General features: G+C 44.9%; 1 protein-coding gene across 1 annotated transcript in view; it reads right to left on the bottom strand.

The window, feature by feature from the left end:
• Positions 1-18161, bottom strand: part of adamtsl3 (ADAMTS-like 3) — a 242284-nt gene extending 224123 nt beyond the window's left edge. The window contains exons 1-2 of the mRNA XM_030724142.1: positions 17965-18161; positions 16351-16456 (exon numbers count right to left, since the gene is read on the bottom strand). Coding sequence (XP_030580002.1) covers positions 16351-16431 — 81 coding nt within the window. The 5' untranslated portion in view covers positions 16432-16456; positions 17965-18161. The remainder of the gene's footprint in view (positions 1-16350; positions 16457-17964) is intronic.
• Between the last annotated feature and the right edge of the window lie 5419 nt (positions 18162-23580).

Here is a 23580-nt window from a genome sequence, read left to right as displayed (position 1 = left end):
TTGAAATGGCAATGAGCAGTGGTCTTTGACCATTGCTGAATCTTAGCTTTAAAAACCACTGTAATGAAAAACAGCCACTTTATTAGCTGAAGATTAAATAATGTTTTCACAAATATGTCCAAAAGAAGTTTCTGGTTGGAAAAAGGAAAAATATGCACAGGCGTTGTAGCATTATTCTGGCTTATAGGTCATATCTTTAAACAGAAAGTTAGATTTTACATTGCAGAAGTAAAAAATCCAATTATGCTTCAGTTCAGACAGGCAAACTCTATCTAGCAGAAAAGGAGGTGCAGGAGAACTCATTTATCACAAAGACAGAGGTGAAGAGCCAGACGATCACTCTGACCTACTGCATCGCAGCTGTGTTCATTTCATTGTTGAAGGAATTATTAAACATCCTGAAAATAAAAATCCATGCTGCCATGTTCCTGGTTTCCAAGAATATATGTGACCGATCAATTTTAGCTCAGAGTTCAAACATAAAACAGACCACTCTACCATTTTATGCTTCCTGAACCAGCCCTCAGTTCATCTTCTATTCTTCACACCGTCAGTGTTCATGTGTCCTAAAATTATCTTCCACCTCTTTGTAATATGATGCAGAATTGTTGAATCAAAGCCTCGTCCAGTCCACAAGGCGGAGAAGCAGTCCCCATCCAGAACACGTCTATCACAACGCTTCACAGTTGGTTTCAGGTTCTTCTCCTGAAAAGCTGCTTTTGGTTTGCATCAGACATGTCTACATTTACTGCGACCAAACAGCACTATCTCTGAGGCATCTTTTCAAAGCACTTTATTCCCAAAGCTGAATATTCACTGGCAAACTGCAGTTTTGTTCTAATGTTCTTTTTGGACAGCAAAAGCTTTTTCCTGGCTTTCCTCCCATGCCGGTCATATTGCAAGAGTTACCTGCAGATCCTGCGATGACCTTTTGGAGTTCTTAGAGACTTCATTTTGCATCCAACAGACTGCTCCCACACCATATTTGCAGTCTTGAACAGGTTTGAAAACTGTGCCACTTGTAGAAGGTTTCCCTCAAAGTGATGGGTAAGAAGAGCAGTGGGCAGCTACTCCAACTGTGAGCCAATTCGTTGATCAATGCAACTGTGAAGAGGTTATTAAACTAGCTAAAGTTGATACATGTTAATGGCAGGAGAAAACCTCGAGATCCTGATGGACCTGTGCTGCCCAGGCCTCCCTTTCTCTCTGTTAACCACCGAGCCAACGTGCTGCCTTTATTTTAAATCTGAGGTGTGAATAAAATGTTCAGAGAAGGTTAAAAACCTTACCAAATTAAATCTGGTCAGTCACCCATTCAAGATCATCTCCTTGTGCATGTCCGGACAGCTTTTGGTGTGGCTGCCGTCTTAGGATTGCTCCCTGAAGTCCCAGAGAGAGCAAACAGCAGCTTCGGTTTCAGCCTGATGTGGGTCTCCAAATAGAACCAGGACGTTTTCTGCAGTTCTCGGTTAACGAGTCCACAGTCCAAAGGTGGCACAGCAGGTGATGAGTAAGACTGGAAGCATTTTCTGACATTCACGGGGTGGTGCACCATGGCGCTGGCCCCCCCAGAGTGAGACTGGTTCAACTGTGACGTCCTGAGGCATCAGAGAGAATACTCAGCAGCAACGAGCAGAGCTGTGGAGCGTGCCGTCATCCACACAATGTCACCCGCCTTATTTCCCAGATCTTCTCCCCGCGACTTCGTCCACATCCCAGAAATGAAAAGCAAGTCGAAGGACTTTTTTTTTTTTAAACACTCGAGATCCAGCACGCAGCAGCAGAGCTTAAGTACATGATGACACGATGGGATGTCTGTGAAGTGTCAGCCAGCAGCCGCACTGATCTTTTTTGATTCGCTGAACTTGTTGATCACACCCGATAAGCTGGGAAAGCCTCACAGACATTAATGACAGAACTTATCTGGAACCAACCATCCATCCACTTTCACAGGGTGGAAAACTGCTGCCCCCAAACTGAAACCTCTGGGTCTAATTTCATGGATTTAAAGGTGTGACAAAAGTTAGTTTAATGTTTATTTATTTGAGCGTCTCACTTTTTATCATGAGGCACTGATGGAAGGAGACTGAAGGTTTGTGCCTTCTCCTGTCATGGAGACTTTATGAGAGGCTCTTCACAAACAGGAGATGTGGGGTCCCATGAGGACAGGGTGTAATGGCGTTCCGCCCCGTACATGTAGTTAAAGAGGTGTCTGCAAAGGTTAGTGTTTTATTGGGGAGGGCAGGAGAGCTTTTACTGCTCATCAAACACAACAAACCCAGCTCAGAGTAAACAGAGTGGTCAGATGCAGAGGTCTTTTTTTTTTTTTTAAATAGTGAGCCAGAAGAAAAGTGAAAGTGAGGAGAAATAAACAGAAGAATGGGAGGATGAGGAAGAGGAGAGATTCAGCCGAGTTGATTGGCAGAGGCCTGAAGCAGAGGAGGTGCAGAGGTGAAACAGAGCTCATGGCTTGGACTGAATGGCCACACTGTGAGAGTATGAAAGAGCTTTTCAGCCTCCTCCCAATCAGCACACACACACGCACGCGCGCACACACACACGAAACACGTATGCTGTAACTGTGAGAGGTGAAGAGGTGACCACTGACGGCCTGAATCACAGCGGTTTGTGTGCTATGTGCAGACACACAAGGATCTTTTCACTCCTCACCTTTAGCTCAAATACCAGAGCTGACACTGAACCTGAGCTTGAGGTGGATCTGTGTGTGTGTGTGTGTGTGTGTGTGTGTGTGTGTGTGTGTGTGTGTGTGTGTGTGTGTGTGTGTGTGTGAGAGAGAGAGAGAGAGAGAGAGAGAGTATTAGACAGAAAAGTCACTGAGAATATTGCAAAGTTGCAAAGAAAAGTCATTCACTGGTGACAGAGAACTAAGCTATCAGCATGTTCATGGTTTTACTCACATCACAGTTCAGTGATGCAAATGATGATTAAGTTTAACTCATAAGGTGGCTAGTATATTATTTTAAATAATGCTTAAACACTGTATGTTTATTATTCAGCTGTATATTAACTTGCAGCGATGGAAGCAGTGGGACTCTGAAGCTCATGGTGAGTTTCTCAGTTTGTGACATCCAAGCAGTGAGCGGGTTGGCAGGCCCACGTGGAATTAAAATAATCAGCTGTGCTTCAAAGTAAACAGGTGTCTGTGTCTTTTAGTTCCAACACTTTTGGTGATTTGTCTCGTTTTTACTTGGAGAGGGAGTTTTGTGCCTGATTCCAAGGGCTGTGTAGGAAGTGGCACCGACTCTCCTTTTACCCTTCTTGCATCTACACAAGGGCTCACCAACACGGTGCCCGCGGGCACCTGGTCGCCCGCAAGGACCACATGAGTCGCCCGCAGGCCCGTTCTAAAAATAGCACAACTCACTAGTGAGCTGTGTCTAAAAAAATTTTTATTCTGTTGCTATTCTTTTTTATAATCACACTTGCATTTATATAGCTTTAAAAATGACAGTATCTTAAAAATATCCTCATTATACATGACGTTTAGAAAAGTTAGGGTGAACTCTGACTTACTCTAGTTCTAATTCAATGGTCAGTATTGTGCGCATGACAAAACCAGTGCTAATGGAACGTAGGCTAGCGGACACAGCGAAGATGGGCGCTGAGTGCAGTTTCTTTCCCCAAAAATATGGCTGAAAAAAGAAAGAAAACTTATCACTTTAACGAGGAATGGGAGAAGGAGTTCTTTTTTACGGTTGTGAAAGAAACCTGCGTGTGTCTCATTTGTGGGGCGACCGTAGCGACGGCAAAGCGGCACAATATTGAGAGACATTTCACTACGTGTCACAAAAATTACCATGCTAACTACCCACCGGGAAGCGCACTACGTGCAGAAAAAGCCAGTGAGCTAAAGGCAGCTTTGGGTAAGCAACAATCTTTTTTCACGAGGGCGGGAAAAAAGTCACTAAAAGCAACCGAAGCCTCGTTCAGAGCTACACATTTTCTGATCAAGAAGAAGAAGGCATTTTCAGATGGAGCAGTTGTCAAAGAAGCAATGATGATAATAGCTAACACTGTACTTAAAGACGACAAAAATGGAACCGATCTAATCTGTACTCTCTCCGACGTCCAACTGGGGGCATCTACGATGGCTAGACGAGTGTCAGCTATGTCTGGTAACCTGGCCGATCAGCTGGACCGGGATCTGGCAAAGTGCAGGTGGTTTAGCATCCAGTGCGACGAGTCCGTGGACGGCAGCAGTACAGCGCAGCTATTGGTCTTCATCCGGATGGTGTTTGAAGATTTCTCCACAAGAGAAGAACTCCTGACACTACTGCCCTTAAAGACAACTACGAGGGGAGTTGACATTTATAACACGCTGAAGGAGTTTTTCGTGCAGAAGAAGGTAGCATTGGAAAAACTGGTGGCGGTGACAACAGACGGGGCTCCTGCTATGATCGGCCGACATACAGGTTTCATCGCTCACTGTAAAGGTGACCCAGACTTCCCAACATTTCTGCATTATCACTGTGTCATTCACCAGCAGGCGTTATGTGCAAAAGTGATCGGCTTTGAGCACGTGATGACTCCCGTTGTAAAAATAATTAACAACATCCGCTCCAAAGCTAAACAGCACAGGATTTTCAAGGTGCTATTGGAGGAGATGTCAGCTGAATATGGTGAACTGCTGCTACACACAGAAATCCGATGGCTCAGCAGAGGACGAGTTTTATTTCGTTTTTTGTCACTTTTGGGTGAAATCAAAGAGTTCATGCAGTCCAAAGGCGAAGACGTCTCACTGCTAGAAGACACAGAGTGGACCCTTGACCTTGCATTTTTGACGGACATTACTGGGAAACTAAACGTCTTGAACTGCGAGCTGCAAGGCAAAGGTAAAACTGTTGTTGATATGATAAGTGCTTTAAATGCATTTAAAGCCAAGATGAACATTTTCTCTGTGGATTTACAGAGAAAAAAAGTGCTGCACTTTCCCTCTGTGCAGTTGGTGCTGAAAAACAATGCTTCTGCATCTGACACATTTGACAAAGTTGCAGAAAAGTACTGTGAAGTCATAAACAGACTTGGGCAAGAGTTTGAGAATAGGTTTTGTGATCTTGATCAGCTTGAGCCATGTGTGTCATTCATTTCCAATCCTTTCATGAATGTGGACACAACATACTTTGCTGAGAAACTAAGTGCAACATTCAACTTGGATGCTGGACAGGTGGAGATGGAAATCATAACATTGCAAAATGACCTACACCTCAAAGTTTACCAGACTGCACCAAACTTTTGGTCCCTTGTTGACACAGAGAAGTACAGTGGTGTATGCACAGCAGCTATGAAGGTTGCCAGCCTGTTTGGTTCAACCTATCTCTGTGAATCAGCGTTTTCTGACATGAACTTCATCAAGAACAAACACAGAACATGCCTCACTGATGCACATCTGAAAGATGCACTCACAGTTGCAGTTTCAAGTTACACACCAGATTACAGTGCACTGGTGAACAGCATGCAATGCCAGTCTTCTCACTAATAAAGAAACCAATGCCAGATGTTAGTGGCAACATGGCAGTGTCATGGCAAAGTTTAATTAAAATATTGAGGAATTGTGTTCAATTTAAAAGTGTGTTCATGACATATAAGTTATAATTTTGTTAAAAATGCAGCAGATTTGGTCATGAGTTCAAAATGTGACAAGATTTATTTAAAAATATGTAAGTTGATTTTTCTTTAACATTACATAATAACTTTTTGAAACATGGTGCAACATAGTTCATGATTTGCTAAAAAAATGTTTGTGAATGGCTAGTGAAAATTGGACATTTTTCCTATGAAATGTAGTGATGTAAGTGATTATCTAAAAATGTGACAATTACTGAGATTAAAAGAGATAAAGTGCTGAATATTGATATGTTTCCCACCTTGTTTTCATTGCTAATTATTGGGAGAAACCATTAACATGATCAGTGTCTTCTCATAGATGAGTATCATTAATCATTATTGATAATGTATAACTAAAGGCAAACTGAGTAAATTTGTTATTTCAGAAGAGCGTGTCAAACTGGTGCCCTTTGTATGACTCAGTACCCATGAAGTAGCTCTCAGTTTCAAAAAGGTTGGTGACCCCTGATCTACACAGATGGCAGAAATGTCACATTTACATAGAGTATATACTGATGGTACATGGAGTCTGCTGACCTCACTAAACTCACAGCGTGGTTAAACCTCAGCCAGGAACGGTGCAAACGTCTCTTTAATGCCGCGGTTACACTTTGGTCACTGCTTGAGAGAACTGCGGCATCAGCAGAGCCCTGTAACCATTTTTAGCCCAACTCACTGCAGTCTACCTCTAAATGATAAGGGCCACAACTCAAAGAAATCATAGCTTCACCCCTGGAACAGGGATACAGGAGGTCAAAGCAGGAAACAGGAAATAATGGCAGAAGTTTTCTCAAAGTTTTCTGCAGAACATTTCATCTTTTCCAGCAGCTGAACAGTCTCACTGCTCCTGTCGGATCACCAAAACGCAGACGCATCAAAAAACCGATACAACACTAAGTACACCACACGCCGTGCACAAGGACGAAAATGGCACGCACACACTGCCTGGAAGTCTTTAATGATAGCTGTAATATGGTACAGTATCATCTCAATGGTTTAGTTACACATGGAGAGCTGTGCTGTTGGATTTGACTCTATCAGTGTCTGCGACAAGGACCAAAAACCATAACTTAGCACAAAAAGTAAGGAATTTTGTGGCTCCGTTTAAGGGGAAATAAACAGGCATTCCAGCAGTGTAAGATTTATTGCCAAGAAGCATCATTACAACAAAGAAATAAACACAAACTTCCTCTTTTTGTGCAAAGTTTATCATTGAAAATGGGTCAAATGTGATATATTTATGTTGAAAATGAAGTTAATTAGACCCTCTGGAGAATAGGCCATCAACAACTGCCGACCACCACTCCCTGTCCTGAGCTGCACGTTCCCGTCCCAGTCCTGCCACTCTGACTCCATGCCAGCTGTCTCACAATCCTTTTCTTTGTGGGTTCCAGGTCAGGGACTGTCTTCTGATATTGGCTGTTGGCTTTCTCAGGATGTGCCCGAGCCATCCTCACCACCTTCTCAAACTCTCTTCTTCCGTGGCTCATTGCTCCGTCTGCTGCAACAAGTTGATATTGCTAATTTTTCTGGTCATCAGACTGAGAGGATCCAGTAAAGACACTGCTTCATGGTAGCTTTTGTACAACTCAAATTCCAAAAAAAAAGTTGTGACGCTGAGTAAAATGTAAATAAAAACCAAATGCAGCTAAGTGCTTTCTATCTAACATTCACACACATTCACACTCCGACAGATGGATCAGAGCCACTTGGGGTTCAGTATACTTTGGCATGCAGACTGGAGTAGCCAGGGATCGAACCATCAACCTTCTGATTAGAAGGTGACCTGCTTTATCTCCTACTACAGCCACCCCAAAGATGATGCGGTCCTGTTGGCTTCATCAGGTGGTGGTCTCCAGCTCGCACTGGAGTGGTTCACAACAGAGTGTGAAGCAGCAGGTATGAGGATTAACACCTCCAAATGTGAGGCCACGGTCCTCAGCCGGAAAAGGGTGGAGTGCCCACTCCGGCTCAGGGACGAGTTGCTGCCCCAAGTAGAGAGTTCAAGTATCTCAGGGTCTTGTTCATGAGGGAGGGGAGCAGAGACTGATGGATGGATTGGGGCTGCAGTGATGCAGACGCTGTGCCAGCCTGTCATGGTGAAGAGGGCGCTGAGTGTAAAAGCGAAGCTGATGATTTACCGGTCGATCTACGTGCCTACCCCCTCACCTATGATCACGAGCTTTGAAGAGAGACCAAAAGAACGAGATTGTGGATACAAGCGGCAGAAATGAACTTCCTCCAAAGGGCGGCTGGCCTCTCCCTTAGAGAGAGGGTGAGGAGTGCAGCCATTCGGGAGGGGCTCAAAGTAAAGCCTCTGCTCCTCCACATCAAAAGGAGCCGGGTGAGAAGCCAGGACACGCTGGAAAGATTATATCTCCCAGCTGGGAATGCCTCAGTGTTCCCCCAGATAAGCTGGAGGTAGTGTCTGGGTGGAAGGAGCTCTGGGTTTCTCTGCTTAGGCTGCTGCCCCCATGACCCGGCCCTGGACAAGAGGAAGAGGATGGACAGATGGATTTACACAGTGTCCCAATTCTTTTTGAATTGGGGTTGTGGTTCTCCATGTCTGCACTCCATACACCAGCAGACTTGATGTTCATGTCGAACAAAAGTAGCTTGGTCTATCAGCTGATGTCCTTGGAGATCAGGACTTTCCTCATTTGGACCAATATTGCTGTTCCTGGTCTTCACAGCACCTGTCCCACCTTGATTGGCTATCACGCTGTCCAGGAGGACTCTTCATATAGAGTTCACCATCCAGCCAAAAAAAAAGGAAGGTCACCACATGTTTGTAAAGGTGAACTGTTCAGTAAAAAAACAGAAAGTAGTATCTAATTTACTGAAGTAGCCAAAAACAAGCACTTCACATGATGCCAAAAATCATAATTGTCCTCTAGTCTCCAGCTGAGTCTTGTTCCATTTTTTGACCACTATCCCTAAATGATTGCAGTGTTTTTCTTACCTTTACTGCTCATATCAAATCTTAGACCAAAGCTGGGGATCAAATCTGTTTTCTTGAACAGTTTGTTCTATAACACCCCATTTCTTCATTCTCTTATACAGACAGGTGCCAAGACTAAAGTAGAAACCTGGATCCTTGACCCATATCAAACATCGATCTCGTGGCCATTATGCTGTGAAAAGCGTTTTGCTGGTACATGTGGCTCAGATTGTCCCCTTACAGGGAAAAGGAGCTGCAAATCATTACAGACTGATCATCAATGTTTTAACAGCAAAAGGAGGCTGAAGAGAAAGGCAGAGAGAAAGACAGCAATGGCTCAAGCTCCCCATCCTCCATGTGCATTTTATTAAAGCTTACTTTGCTGCTCTCCTGAGCCTTATATTCTTACTTAAACACATTTATGCATCCCCCGATTTTAACCTTTATCTGTAACACTGCAATTACAAGCAGCTGCTTACTAGTTGCTCCTTTAGGAGGTATAAATCCAAGGCAGCGGAGCAGAGAGCGGTCAGGGACACTACAGGTTAAGAAGTTAATGGTGAAGGTAAAAAACGATATGAAACTTAATAAAGCCACACATGAACCGGCTCTTGTTCCCAGCCAGGAAGGAAGGAGAGAAAAGAGGGAGGAAGGAGGCCAAATAATAATAAACCCCAGAACTCCAATTGACCAGAAAGACGTGAAAAGATAACCACATTCCCGCCGTAATGAATCCACTACTGAATAATAAACATGAACCAAGCTGTGAATAAATAATGACCTGAACACTAATGCTGATAACGGCTGACCGCACGGTCAAAATTACATTATTCCAGATGGATATCTTAATTGTTCCTGCTCTGGGTTTGGGTTTCCTTTACACAGCGGTGGCTCTGAGAGTGCGGGGGACCAGGAGGGGTGGGATGATTGACACCAAAAGCCCGTTCTTAGCTTTGCCGCTATTGTTAGTAGGGATCTAATGGACTCTAATTTGTCAAAGTTTGCTGAAATATCAACCATAGCACAGGCCTCAGTGTCTGCTGCTTGTTTTTTCACACTAAAGAGGAATGAAAGAAAAAAAACACATTCTGCCCTCATGAGACTCGCTTAAAGCTGTTCAAGAGGCCCCGCTCATGCAGAGCCATGAACCCATCCCTGATGTACCCCCGTGATAAGAGCAGCTCAGCAGGCTGGGAGCCCAGACAGTTGTGTTCTCATTAGCCTTTGCAAACTGGGGATTACTGACACGCCAGCAGCTACAGAGGCTTTCTGAGTTCATGAATCCAGCTGTTAAATATGAAATTCTCATCTTTTTCTTAGAAGATTGACTGTAACTACTTTTCTCTCCATCTATACACAGAAGACTGTGAAGCGGAGGAAAAGCAGAGAGGTGGATACACATTTGTGACCCTGATCACCGGCCTCGGAGCAGAGACAGCTGTTTGAAAAGTTCAGACTGTGGAGGTCCCATCTTTACATGAACTTGGAGGAGCTCTTTTTTTCTTTTTTTTAAAGGGGGATCGGGGGGGGGGGGGGTGCATTTTCAGCACACACCCTTGGAAGGTCTATGATGCCAGGGTACTGCAGAGGAGCATCCCATTAGTAGAACCTCAGATTCAGGAGGATCAATGTGGTTTTCGTCCTAGTCATTGATCCCTGGACCACGTCTGGACCTTACTAGGGACACCTGAGGGTGCGTGGGAGTTTGCTAAATCTGTCAACAGAGGCTTTGTGAACTTTGAGAGGGCATGGGACTGCGACCTTCATGGTGTAATGTGGAGGGTGGGAGCTGTTGTTACAGACTATTCAGTCCCTGCTTGACCACAGTGAGAGCTTGGTTAGCATTCCCAACAATAAGTCACCCATTCCTGATGGATGCCGGACTCCAGGGCTGCCCTCTGTAACCGATTCAGAATCGTTGGACAGAATTTGTAATCGCAGTCGAGGACCAGAGGGCTTTTTTTTTTTTTTAGATGTTCATCTACTGGCTTCAGCGAGCAATGATCTCCAGCTTGCATGAATGCAGTTTGCAGCCAAGAACAAAGTGGCTAAAGTTACACGTAACAATGTGACCATATAGAGGCAGGAGCTTAAATGTGATGATAACACAGCACACCTTCACAGTCTCTCCTGGGAGAGGTTCTTAGTGTGGCCCTCTTCAAAACAGTCATTTTAAAAACAAGCCGGAGAGAGAAGCTCGAAGCCTGCTTCCTCCTCAGCTCCACATCAATCCATTTATGGTGTGAAGTGGGTCTCAGAAAAAGGAAAAAGTGTGGAGGGAGAGAGGTTTGAGCCTTCTCACAAGTGTACTCATGAAGCTAACGTGACACAACTGATATCATTCTCAGCTTGTCCCAAACCTTGTGCTAGAAAATAGCTTTTGCTTGGTCTGGTGGCACTCTCCCTCTCTCTGTGCCCTTTTCCTTCCAGTCCTCAGCTCCTCTCTGCAGTTCCTCCACCTCTGTCATCATTTCTACACACAATGGCAGCAGCAAACTGCATTCCTCACAGCCATACCTCATAGCTCGCTGGCATCACAGACAATGCTGTTTTCAGAGCGGGGTGAAAGAAAGGGCTCGGTGATTTCGTCCGGTTGTTGTTTGTGAGCGCAGGGGCTGGAGGGAGGGAGCTGGTGAGGGTGAGGGTGGGGATGCTGGCTGGGTGGGAGAGGTGGAAAAACTCAGAGTTGGTGCTGTAGGTGGGCTGCATTTGAACAGCTGTCCCTGCACAGAGGTTGAAGGATGACAGGAAGAGGTTGGTATCAGGAAGACCAGGCCAAGAGGAAGGAGACGAAGAGGCTGGGTGGAGGAAGCAGCTCTCATTTTCTCACTTTTTCTTTTACTTTCTCACCCCCCCCCCCCCCCCCCCCTCTGTTTCGTTCAATAATCCCACTAAGCTTTGTCTCTCTTTTGCTGCATTTGCCCCACCATTGTATTTTTAGCCACAAAACAAAGTGTTGCACAGTATCAGTGACAAGAAGGGGGTACGTTAGGTCAAATCCAGGAAAAGGAAAAGTTCGAGAACAGCTGAGGCCACAGCTCTAAATCTTACAGCACGTCTAGAGAAACAACCGGACAATAAAAGGCAATCAGGCGTGATTGTGATCCCACATCTGCTTCTGATAATCCATGCAGCCAGCCAAGCGTGCACCCAACCCTCCACCACCAGCACCCCATCTCATTTACACCCAATCACCCCCGTCCTACGTCCACTGTACCCGAAGCATTCCTACACTCCTGCAAACTTTTCATATGGCAGATAGAAAAGAACCAACACTAACAGTCTGTTGAACATTAACTTATTAAACACACCTGCGTGCAGCATTCAGCATTCGCCACTGAAGCACAAACTGAAGCTCACAGTACGGCTGATTTTATACAGAAAGTCAAAGTTACACAAAGAAAAGCTCCAGGCTGATTAGAAACACATTTAAATAACAGCCTGATCACTTCTGTTATCGTACTGCAGGGCTTCACAACCAGGGAAAGAGCAGCTCAACTACTGAGAAAAATCCCAATTTAAAGAACTGAGCGAACAGGTTTGACGAATAAAGTTAACAATTAGCCGAGAAGTAACTGATAACGCATGAATGATTTAAATTGATAAGGCTGCTAGTTGAAACAGCTGGGTAACAGCTGAATAAATCAACAGCTCAAACTGATCATCTGAGCAGCAGCTAACAGCAGTGGAAATAGTGAGCTAACCAATTTAATGTGAATGTAATAGAGTAAATAGGTCAGGTAAAGCTAGTCTGAAAAAGTTTCAAATGACAGTGAAGTAACATGAGATGAAGAAGATTCAGTTTGTGAACTCCCACCTTAAACTCGTCATTTTAGCATCACAACTGCAACCACATGAGTTTTTGGAGCCCACAGTGTGCAGATTTTAATGAGATGATGCAGTGTTAGCAGCTAATGCTAGCTGGTTGCATCCACAGACTGTACGCCTGCATTAAAAAGGCTCCAACAGCACCAACAGGTCCAGTTCAGGGACTCCAGTTAGCTGAGGGGAAGCCTAGCAGACAGCTAGCAGCTACAGCCGCCTGTGTCACCATCCACCTGTCAGTCAGAGAGGCCACGCCCCTAATAATGCAAACTTTAAACCTTAATCCAGTGTAAGAGTTATAGAAACATCCTCCCCCCAAACAGCTGACCAAAGCAGTTTCTGTATCAGCTGTAAACATGTTTATTTCTGCTGGACAGTTTCAGAAGCCACATTTTTACAGCACTCAGATCATTTTGTGTTTCTGAGAATCTCACTGTTTGTGCATTTTCGGTGAGTTTTAGCAGAGACAGGAATGAAATGACCACATTAAAACATGAACATGACTAAGATACATAACTAAGGACACCACAGAGCCGTGAGCACTGCCCAGCCCTTTTCCACATGTCACTTTTCCCTCAGCAAAAAGAAAAATAATAACTTTAGACTTTTACTTTGTTTCTAAACAAAATATTTACATTGAATGGGATCATTTTCTGACGGTACTGAGGACCAGCAGTTGCTTTCACGCCACACAAGTTTGCTAAAAGCACAGAGAGACACTCCTGTTCTGCTTGAACGTGACTGAAAGCGCTGCCAGCGTCTGTTGTTGTGTTGCTCCAAAGAGACCAAATAAGTGATTAGTGCAGTTTGCAGACAATCGACTCATATCGACTGACTGCAAAACATGCCAGATGCATTTTGTGGAGCAGTTTATACCTGAGTTTATATAAATTTGGAAGGTGCAACATCAAAATGAATCCAAGTGCAGGACAATGACGGAAAAGGGAGGTCCTGCAAACAAAAATGTGCAATAAAAGACAGTCTGAACACTACTCTGCAATAACTGCATGCTGGCTTGTCATCGATTATCTTTTGCTAAAAGCACCTTCAATATAAAACCAGCATCTGTGGACATCACACAGTTATCGGTCTTTATTATTTACACATTAGAGTCCTGCAGCTGTGGTACTAATTAGATCCTGTCAGCAGCAGCAGCAGGTTTACACTGTCTGCTTTTTATGGCTTTTTATGGATTTCTGCAGATCTGAGTGTGTTTTTAGAATCAGATGAAGGAGCAGATGGTGAAAAAGCGCCGTAATAATAATCAGTCGGACACGGGCCACTGACAGCAAAGAGACAAATTAATTTGGAAATGTGCCGATGTATTAATCATGAACACTCGCTCTTTCTGATGCCTCTGTCAGTGCGGCACAGTCTCATATGATAAAGTAATAAAAATGGACAATAAAGCAGAGTACGATAGCGGCGTGATCCAATTTAGGGAGAATTACACCCCATTCAGACTGGGTTAACTTCAGGTCAGAGGTCAGTCAACATCAGCTGACCCTGACCTCTGATGGAGTTTCCGACATGGGTGAAGATACTGTAAACACAAACTCAGCTTCACACGGAGTTTGACCGCACCAGAGTGCAAACAGCGCCCGTCTCTGCTGGTGTCAGATGATGTATCCATGCTGAGTCACCCACTGGTTAGAGAGGTTCCACCTCGAAGCCTCGAGCTGAGCTTTTTGTCCGTCGCCATCGTGCTGTTCTGAACCCGGGCACCCCGAGCAAAGGGCGGCTCTGACAGAGAAACTGAGGGACACCGCAGGCCCACCCTGAATCCTCCTCTCTGACCCTCATGGGGCCATAAATTACCAAGTAAACGTCACGTTTTACTCAGTAAGACTCGAAAGTGACGGCTGAGACCATGAACTCATCAGGACAGTGTTTACTGAAGTCACAGAGGGAGTTTACTGGGGACGCTGAGGGCTGCTTTGCCATAGACATCTATTCAATCAGACTCATATTTACAGGAAGAGGAGTCGCCCCCTGCTGGCCATTAGAACAAATGCAGCTTTAAGGCTTCAAACTGTGAGCTAAACAGCAGGCTTGATCACATAACTGTATGTGCTCTGAAGACTCAGCTGAACCCACCAGGATCTTTGGTTCCTGGTATACTGTACATGGAAATGCTGTAGCAGACCCAGGATGGACCCACAGGTTATGATAATTTTATGATGTAAAAGAAGATTTGATGAGTGTCTGACACACAAGAGTCCACACAGCGGTTAATACCCCTGTAAAACGTAAAATAGTCACAAATGAAGCAGCTCATGTGAGTGTGACAGTCAACACAGCAGCAGAGCACAGACAGCACATAAAACTACAGGCCAACTGCTCTGTCAAAGGTACCCATCCATCCATCCACCCACCCATCCATCCATCCATCCACCCACCCATCCATCCATCCATCCACCCATCCATCCATCCATCCATCCATCCATCCATCCATCAGGACTGATCTGTGCATAGAGGCACGTGAGAAAGCTTTCACAGGACTCTCTGCAGTCCTGTGAAAGCTTTTTAGTAACCAATGGACTCCAGCAGGTTGGGACACTGTCACCTGTTCTCTTCCACTTGTATATGAATGATCTTTCTAAAACATTGAGCAAGCATCATAAAACCATAAACCATCTGATGCAGCTGTCGGTGTAGTTGTTCTGTGTCCTTAAAGTGCCGTCACGCAGCAACTGCACCTCCTGCACCTCCTGCACCTGAGAGGATATTCCTCTCGTTTCTGGAACAATTGTTCATTTGTGTTCTGATCACATTTTTGTGTTACTTTGAGATGGACTGAAGTGAACTTTCTCTAATGTGCGCAGCTGCTTAGCTCACATTTTGTAGCTTCTAACTGTTAGACATCCATCAGTTTATAATTTGACTTCTCACAGCTCTCATCTTGTGCTGCTGTATTTTATGCCATGAGCTGTACTGCAGGCAGCACATCAGTCTGGTGCACAAGAATCAATCTACAAATCTCCACATTAAATCTTAATAAATTTGTAAGTCTTTAATTTTTCCATCCATGGTATGCTTCTGTAACTCCTGCAGGCCGTACCTGAAAGCCTTCGATCGACGTGTTGCGCAGGCTGACTTTGACCAGTATTCAGCCGTGTGCCAGCTCAACGCCGGCATGTACGCTTTTCATGGCATTAATTCTTTCTGATTCGATGAGCTTCATTTCATGTTTAAAAATATAAAAGCACAAATTCCATGTGTCTTTATGAGCAGCCTGTCTAAGTCTCCAAATCTAAAGTCCCAGTTCACCAGAACAGCAAAGCGATCAATAGTAAACACTGCAAGGTTTGAAGTCCCAGCGCCCTGAAAATAGATGGAACAAATATTCGTTCTTCCCTGAAGGGTTGAGGCACAGCAGGGAACTCGGTAACAAAGTAAAAAATATAGCAATGTGTTTGTTTGTTCCCTTGCTAACACTCAGACGGGTTCCAAATAAAGACCTCTTTGCAGAGCTGATCATGGAGAACACCGGGTCCACAGCAGCCTGTTGTCAGGGATTAACCAGCTACTATATTTGCCAGAGAAAATCCAGCGCTCAGTATTGCTTCATATAAGGAGGTGACATTTACACCAGCTCATGCACATGTACAAAGACTGCAGCGGCTCTCCACTCTGCCCAGCAGCCTCTCGACCTGTGCAAACAATTTGATTTGGACGGGTCAGCTCGAATTAAGCAGCAGAGCTAACGGCAGCCACAGCAAGATGTCAGAGGCTGTGTGCGCAGCGTGTATAAACCCTGACAGGGTTGCTCTAATTGGCTCCATGTTTTTGTTCACCACTGAGGGTGATGATCTGCAGGAACGCTGGGCAGCTGGGAAAAGCTAAAAGCTATCCTGAATGTACAAAAGTAGAACAAAATTGGGCTCAGAGAGGTGTTCCTAATATTCTGCACAGTGTTTGGATTCATGCACATGCAGCCACCACTGCGCTGTCATTACCTGGATAGACGGAAACAGGAAGATGATGAGGACAGTCCTGCAGAGGGTAGACGACTCCATCTTCATCTGGGTTCCCCCCATACAAGTCAGGGTCTCTGCACCCAACCTGCACAGGAAGTGGAAATATCAGCAATCAGCAAAGCGGAGACTTCCAGTCAAGCAGGCGCACTAAAGAAGTAACAAACCTGCCTGTGGACCCACAGCACCGTCCACTCTACTCCGAGTTTCCCACACGTACAAACATGCATGGGAATATTCTTCTATTTAGTTCTCATTTTTTCACTGATATGATCAGCTTACTCGAGGACAATCTGTTCACTCTTATTTTGAAAATTCAGTTGCTGCTAACCAGCTAGCCCAGGCCCTTCCTTTCTCACGTCTCCCTACAGGGAGGCCGCTCAGGTGGCTCTTGTCTCTCATCCTGTGGTGAACTGCATGGACTGCAGCTGGTGACGGGAGTCCTGGTTCTGTGAGCTGCAGGACCTGCAGCAGGTGGAGAAGCGCTTCATGTGCAGCTACAGAGCAGAACAAGAACTACTGTCGCCAACTGTAGATCGAGACATGGAGTTTGAGTCCATCCACTGAGAGACAGCTGATGTTTTTACTAATATGCACTGATGTATTTCAGAAAGGGTCTGAGGACCATCCGTCAGCTCCCCCGAGGAGCCAGGGATGAACCTGACTGAGAAACGCTGGGTGGGTCCCACTTTATCTGCTACCACCTGCGGACCTCCAGGTGAGACCTAGAGCCTGCATCCATCTTTTACATACAGTCTATGTTTTGACCTGCGTGCAGTTAAACGCAGGTCTGCGTCACTCTTTTCAAACCTCTACGACACTAGAATTGAACTCCTTTTATCAGAGGGACTCTCTATGTGATGAAGGCAGTACTTACAGGCTCTGCTTCTACTTCATTCACATTTTTACCTTTTGTCGCCAAACGATTCATTTAAACTGCCACAAACTAACCACCTCACAGAATGACGAGGGTTTGCGCTCCCTGAGGCTCCGGAGCGTCGGGGCAGTTTCTCACTTTGTCTAATAATTCATTTTGAATTAGTCGATGAAAAAAGCTGCTTGTAATGCATGACAAAGTTATCAATCCATAAAATAATTGACATTCAAACTTGATATTGGGTTAATCAGTCAGAAAATCGATACAGCGTCTTTGATAGAAATTTCCCGTGGATGTAAACTGAATCGTGCTGAGGTCTGAAATCTAATCAGGCCTGCAGTTTGGAGAACATGAACTCATGATAAAAAAAAAAAAATTCAGATGTTATTGTGGAAGGTTTCTATTTGATTTCTAACCATAATTTGGCCGGATGAAATAATAAGTGGAGTAAGTCTTGGTTCCAGCCCTCCGGTGAACGCAGCAGTTCTCGTAGGCGCATTTAGGGAGAGTCACCTGCACCTTTCCCATCAGCGCGCAGTGTGCGCACAGTTTCCAAGTTTCCAAACGTGAAGCGACGCGTCCGCACAGCGGCTCCGTTTGCGGCATCACGCGCATCAGAAGCGCGACACCCGGCGGGGTGGATGTGGGAGTAACCGGCGTGGGTGGAAGCATCTGAGCCCTGATGCGTGAGTTTGTTTGAGGGGAAACAAACACCTTACCTTCAGAGGGAGACACGTCCTGCGCTCTCTATGCGCTCATACGGAGATGCAACATCAGTGATTCTGCGGTCCGACCGACACCGGGCTCCGGTCCTCGCGAGTCCACGCCTCAAAGCAAAGACCGGAACGTCCCAAAAGTGACCGAGAGAGCGGCGCCGCGGTGCTCTGTGCCTCCGGGATCCGAGCGGCGTGCTGCCTGCCTGCCTCACTCTCACGTTACTGGGGACCAGCATCAAGCTGCACAGAGACACGGCCGCAGCTTCCGCTCTCTACTTTCAAAGTAAAACACGCGGCGCCATACCTGGGTGCCTTAAAGCTACCTTTTTACTTTCACCACCAGGAGGCAGCGTTTAACCAGTGGGTGTGCTGACAAGTCTGAGCCTGCAGATGAGTTTTGCGTGGAGCTCTAATTTATTCTTTCCGCCAGTGAGTCCCAGTCTGTGGGTACTGTTCAGGGATCCCAAACTGCCAGCCCTGTTCGGCCAAAGAGCATCTGCTGCAGGGTTACTGCTGGACAGCAGAGGACCTCCAGCTGACCCACAGCACTGCTCTTTGCATGTAAAGCTGTTTCACACAGAGGCAGCTGCTGATTAAAAAATAAATAAATAATGTATGAAGCAGGTTCAGTTTGTAAGTACCAGCTAACTCTGTCGCTATATCTAGACTGCTGCTACTGAACCTTTCATAGTTACAGTGTATTTCTTTGTAGTCTCACTGAATGAGCTGCTGTGACTTTTTAATGTGTTTGTCTTCATTTCCATTTCCATTATAGTTATTAAAAGCGTGCTTTAATTGTGAAGGGGAAAATCAGCCCATTTCCGGCAGATTTCTGCGTGTCTGTGGCAGTTTGGCACCGTTTGATGGCCGAGCCTCTGCTCCACATGTAAGGAGGAGAAATCACCATCTTGCAGTGACCCTGCTCATCTGTGAAGTCATGAAGCTGAATCCACACATCTGTCTGGACACACAAAGTAGTTCATTTGTTTCTTTGTTTTTCTTTTGGTGTGATCTGCACAGAAAACACAAGCAGTGGGAGGCAGCCTCTTTAATATTTCTATGACATATTTCTGCTTTAGCTTATTTGCAGTGGAACTGTGACCATCACGTCTGATTTAACCGAGACTGGAAAGTCAATTTTATTTATATAGAACATTTTAAAAACAACACAAGTTGACTGGAAATGCTTCACAGGGACACTTATTTGCAGTCCAGGCCTCCAAGAACTCAGTTACCAAGCATGGAACCCACACAAAACAAGAAAATGAGACATGCTGTATTAAGCACTTTGAGGGCTCAGGTAGAATACAATGTATAAGATATAGTGTATATAAGAACCAGTCCTTTGCTATTCGCCAAGTGCAGCTGTTGATCTAAGCTTCACTCATCTGTGACCACAGGTTCTGATCATCACTGGCAGAAATGAGCTCCTCTGACGGGTCACAGATAGGCTGATGAGAGCAGTCATTCAGGAAGGATTCAGAGTAGAGCTGCTGCTCCTCCACAGTTATGATGGTTCAGGCACCAGAGCACCTCCTGGGTGAGGTGTTTTGGGCATGTTATGTTGGGAGGAGACCCGGGGACAGACACAGGACACAGGGAGGGAGGTCTGGGTGTCTCTGCTTAGACTGCTGCCGCCACAAATCAGACCCAAATAAGTGGCACCAGATGGATGGGTGGATGGGTAGATGGGTAGATGGATGGATGGATGGATGAGTGGATGGGTGGGTGAGTGGATGGATGGATGGATGAATGGATGGGTGGGTGAGTGGGTGGATGATGGATGGATGGATGGATGGATAATATTTTGACTAACTTTGACTGTTTGTTGAATTATAAACTCAGTTTAAAAGTAGATTTTCAGAGATTTAATTCCAAATGTCTCTGAGCACCATGTCTGTCTCTAATAGTCTGTAGTTGGGCTCCCTGCCATTGGGAGAGGGGCACAAAGGGTGTGTGTGTGTGTGTGTGTTTGTGTGTGTGTGTGGGGCGCGCGCGTTGGCCTGCCTTCATTCCCACCGCCTCACGCACCAGCACCGTATGCTTTTATTATGAGGTGAGGAACAGAAGCTGGCACCGTATGAAGGGATAGTTTCAACTTTGACTAATGAGAAACTCAGAATCAGTAAATGACCTCCGGCTCCTGCACAGCTCTGCTCTGTGGAAACGTCGTATGTATGCAGACGGTAAACACGCTGAAGGATGTTTTTACTCATATATGACTCAGGCAACTGACTGCTAAAACTGGCTCTTGTCCTGGAAACTGTTGAGAAAGACTCTTGAAATTTTTGGTCAAACCCAGACAGAATTTTATTTTTCATCAGCATAAACCTCATTCCTTAAAATTCAAAATCTGACACTCCACGCATGAAACCTGTGATCAGAAACTCTGATCATAACACAAGCCTTTCAAATTGAAACTTATCCACAGAATGTGAAGAAAAAAAAATGCTACTACTTCATGTTGATAAGAGGTGCAGTGCGTATTGTGTTGGAGCAACATTGACTGAAGCTGAACAAAGGCTGAGTTGTACTTTCATGTAATCTCATTTTGCACCACACGATGGTGCATTGGGCCAGTGTAACCTTTGCTTAACCAGGTGAGGCATCAAGGACAGATTCATGAAAGCAGCCTGGGAAAAGGTAAACCCTCTGAGGATATATATATATATATATATATATATATATATATATATATATATATATATATATATATATATATATATATATATATATATATATATATATATGATACGCCCGGTGTTAACCAGCTGTTCACAGCAGGTAAGGGCAGGTCACCCGGAGCTTATGTGCAAGCTCAGTTACTAATTCATTTTAATTTAATTTCCATCCATCCATCTTCTACTTATCCAGGTTGGGCTCACAGATTTCAGCAGTCTAAGCAGTGGTACCCAGACCTCCCTTTCCCCAGCCACCTCCTCCAGATCTTCTGGTGGAACATTGAGGCATTGAGGTCAGTGTGTCCTGGGTCCACCCCGGGGGTCTCCTCCCAGTGGGACAAGCCCAAATCACCTGGGAGACAGCCTAGTCAGGTGCTGAACACCTGAATTGGTTCCTTTAGATGAGCTTTTCTTAAATGGCTGAGCTCTTCACCCTGAGAACCCAGACACCCTTCGGAGGAAGCTTTATGATCTGGTTAGGTCAGTCACTACCCGCAGCTCATGGCCACAGATGACGCCAGGGACAGAGATCGACTGGTAAAGCTCTCTCTTCATCACAGCAGACCAGTACAGCAGCCCCAATCCATCCGTCAGTCTCTCACTCCCTCCGAACCCAATGACCTCTGCCCCTCGGCTTAGCCTAGAAATTCTGCCCGTAAAAATTATGAAAAGAATTGATGACAAAGGGCAGCCCTGATGGAGTCCAAAACCCACTGGAAACAAGCCTGAGGTATTGCCGGTGGTGGTTGCCCAAAGCAACAGATGCAGTAACCCAAACTCCCACAGCACCCTCCTCAGGACACATGAGGAACACAGCCAGATGCCTTCTCTGCTTCCTAAAAACACAAGCACAAACTGGCCCTCAAATATCCGCGAGAGGATAAAGAGCTGATCCAGGGTTCCACGACCAGGACAACAAAGGCATCGTTCCTGATGAATCTGAGGTTCGACTAATGGACTGACTCCCCTCTCCAGCACTGGAGAACAGAGGAATGAGATCCCCCACAAGCTGGAATTGACCTTCCAGATTTAATTGTTGGTATTTTGAATCATAATCCTGTGACTGAGAGGGAAAGTTTGGGGTAACGTGGCCAGAGTTCTTTGAGCGGTCAAAGCCAACACCGAACTTGCGTCCTGCTGGGATTTTAAAGAAAAAAAGTACCAAAAAAGTTTCTAAAAGAAAATCCAGACTCGCCAGAATTTCAAACTCTTAAATGACATCATTTCCTCTTAAAGATGTCAAAGAAAACGGCAGCGTTTGGGTGCAGAAACAGAGGGTGAGCATAAATGACATTTCTGTTTAAAATGTCATTCCAACAGAACATTAGCGCGCGGTGAGAGGAAAGCCAGCGCTTTCAGTGAAAACAGCTCAAACGGAACTAAAATCTAATTCTGCTGTTTATTGTTCAGAGGTGACATCATCATCCAGAGGCAAAACCTCAGAGTTCCCACAATAAAAATGTGTGATGGAGCTGTGGCGCCCCCTGCCGTCCACAAAACATTAGCGCATCAAATGTATCAGATTAAAAAGGATAAAAATCCTCCTTTTAACTGCGACCTCCTGCTTTCCATCTCATTTATTTCCACTTTGTCACGGTCGGTTATAATAATCAGATCTGCGTTCTTTGTGTGTGAGAACATTCAGACTCATTTACAGCGCTCAGGAACTTGGAGTGTTTCTTTAAAGGCGCTCCTGTGATGAGACAGCAGGAATGTCATCTCCGTCAGCTGATGTCCTGCAGGAATCTCACCGTCAACCGCACTCAGCACGCCATGAAAACCGGAAGCTGAATAGGTGTGCCTCCAGAGTAAATAATAATGATAATCATCATTCAGTTTTCTACCACGTGTTTTGGCTTTTTTTTTCAACCCTCAAGCTTGAGATTTATTCAGTTTTATTGAATATTAGAAGGTACCTTATGCCAGGTAAGCATCACCTGCGGCTACCTGGCTGTCTCTGAAGCCAGCCTATCAGCATGTAGTTCAGGATCTCGGACCCTTTTTGCTTCACGAGTGTGTTTTCATGTGACGTGACTTAGCGGACAAATAGCTTTGGTTTTGTTGTAATTGTCCACCTCACATCACTGCACTGCATCATGGCTGAGATACTTTCTGCTGCAGAAGCCTGGAGATAAGGTGGATTAATTCATAAGAATGACTGAAAACCATAATTAATGACTTACAACGTTTAAGAATATGTAGACAGATGATCTGTTCTCACAGATAAAGGTGACAGTATGGATAAGAAAAACATAAATAGAGCCTGTAAAAAAAAATGTAAAAGAAGTGGACCATTTATTTAATGGCCTTAATAGTTGAAGGTAATTAACTATTTTGATTGTGTGAGTGCAAAGTCAGGTACAAAAAGGCTGATCACACATAAATCACATAGAAGCTGTTTGGCAGCTTTGGTGCAGCCCACATACTCAGTTCTGCTGCTCAGCCCACAAATGTGGCTCCATTTAAACAAACAGGCTTTCCCACAGGACCAGAGTTACTGCCAAGAAGCATTGTTACAACAAAGAAACACCAATTTCCTCACTCCCCCAGTCCATGCACTCCCTGCTGCAGGTCTGCACCACAGTGATTTCACTAACTGTTTCAGTTAATTCATATTCATGAAAACAAGCATACACATAAACTGACCTCATTATACATATAGATGTGAATATTGTGTTCCTGTATTGCTGCAGGTGTGTACTCTAATGGTAAATTATTCATAACACAACGCACGCAGTGCTGTAAAGATGTCGGCTGATTAAAAAGCTGATGCGTGTTTCTGAAACCAGGTTCTTGTGTTGTAAAGTACTTTTCCGTGCGTGCAATTAACTGACAAGCGTAATAAATCCGCTCTGTATGTGAACGCATTCGTTTTATTTTGAAAACCACGGCCGGAAATATAAGTGATTTGGATTTTTTGACGCTGATCGTGAACTCA

The sequence above is a fragment of the Archocentrus centrarchus genome, unplaced genomic scaffold, assembly GCF_007364275.1.
Source record: "Archocentrus centrarchus isolate MPI-CPG fArcCen1 unplaced genomic scaffold, fArcCen1 scaffold_32_ctg1, whole genome shotgun sequence".
NCBI lineage: Eukaryota > Metazoa > Chordata > Actinopteri > Cichliformes > Cichlidae > Archocentrus > Archocentrus centrarchus.
This window is presented reverse-complemented; position numbering and strand designations above follow the sequence as displayed.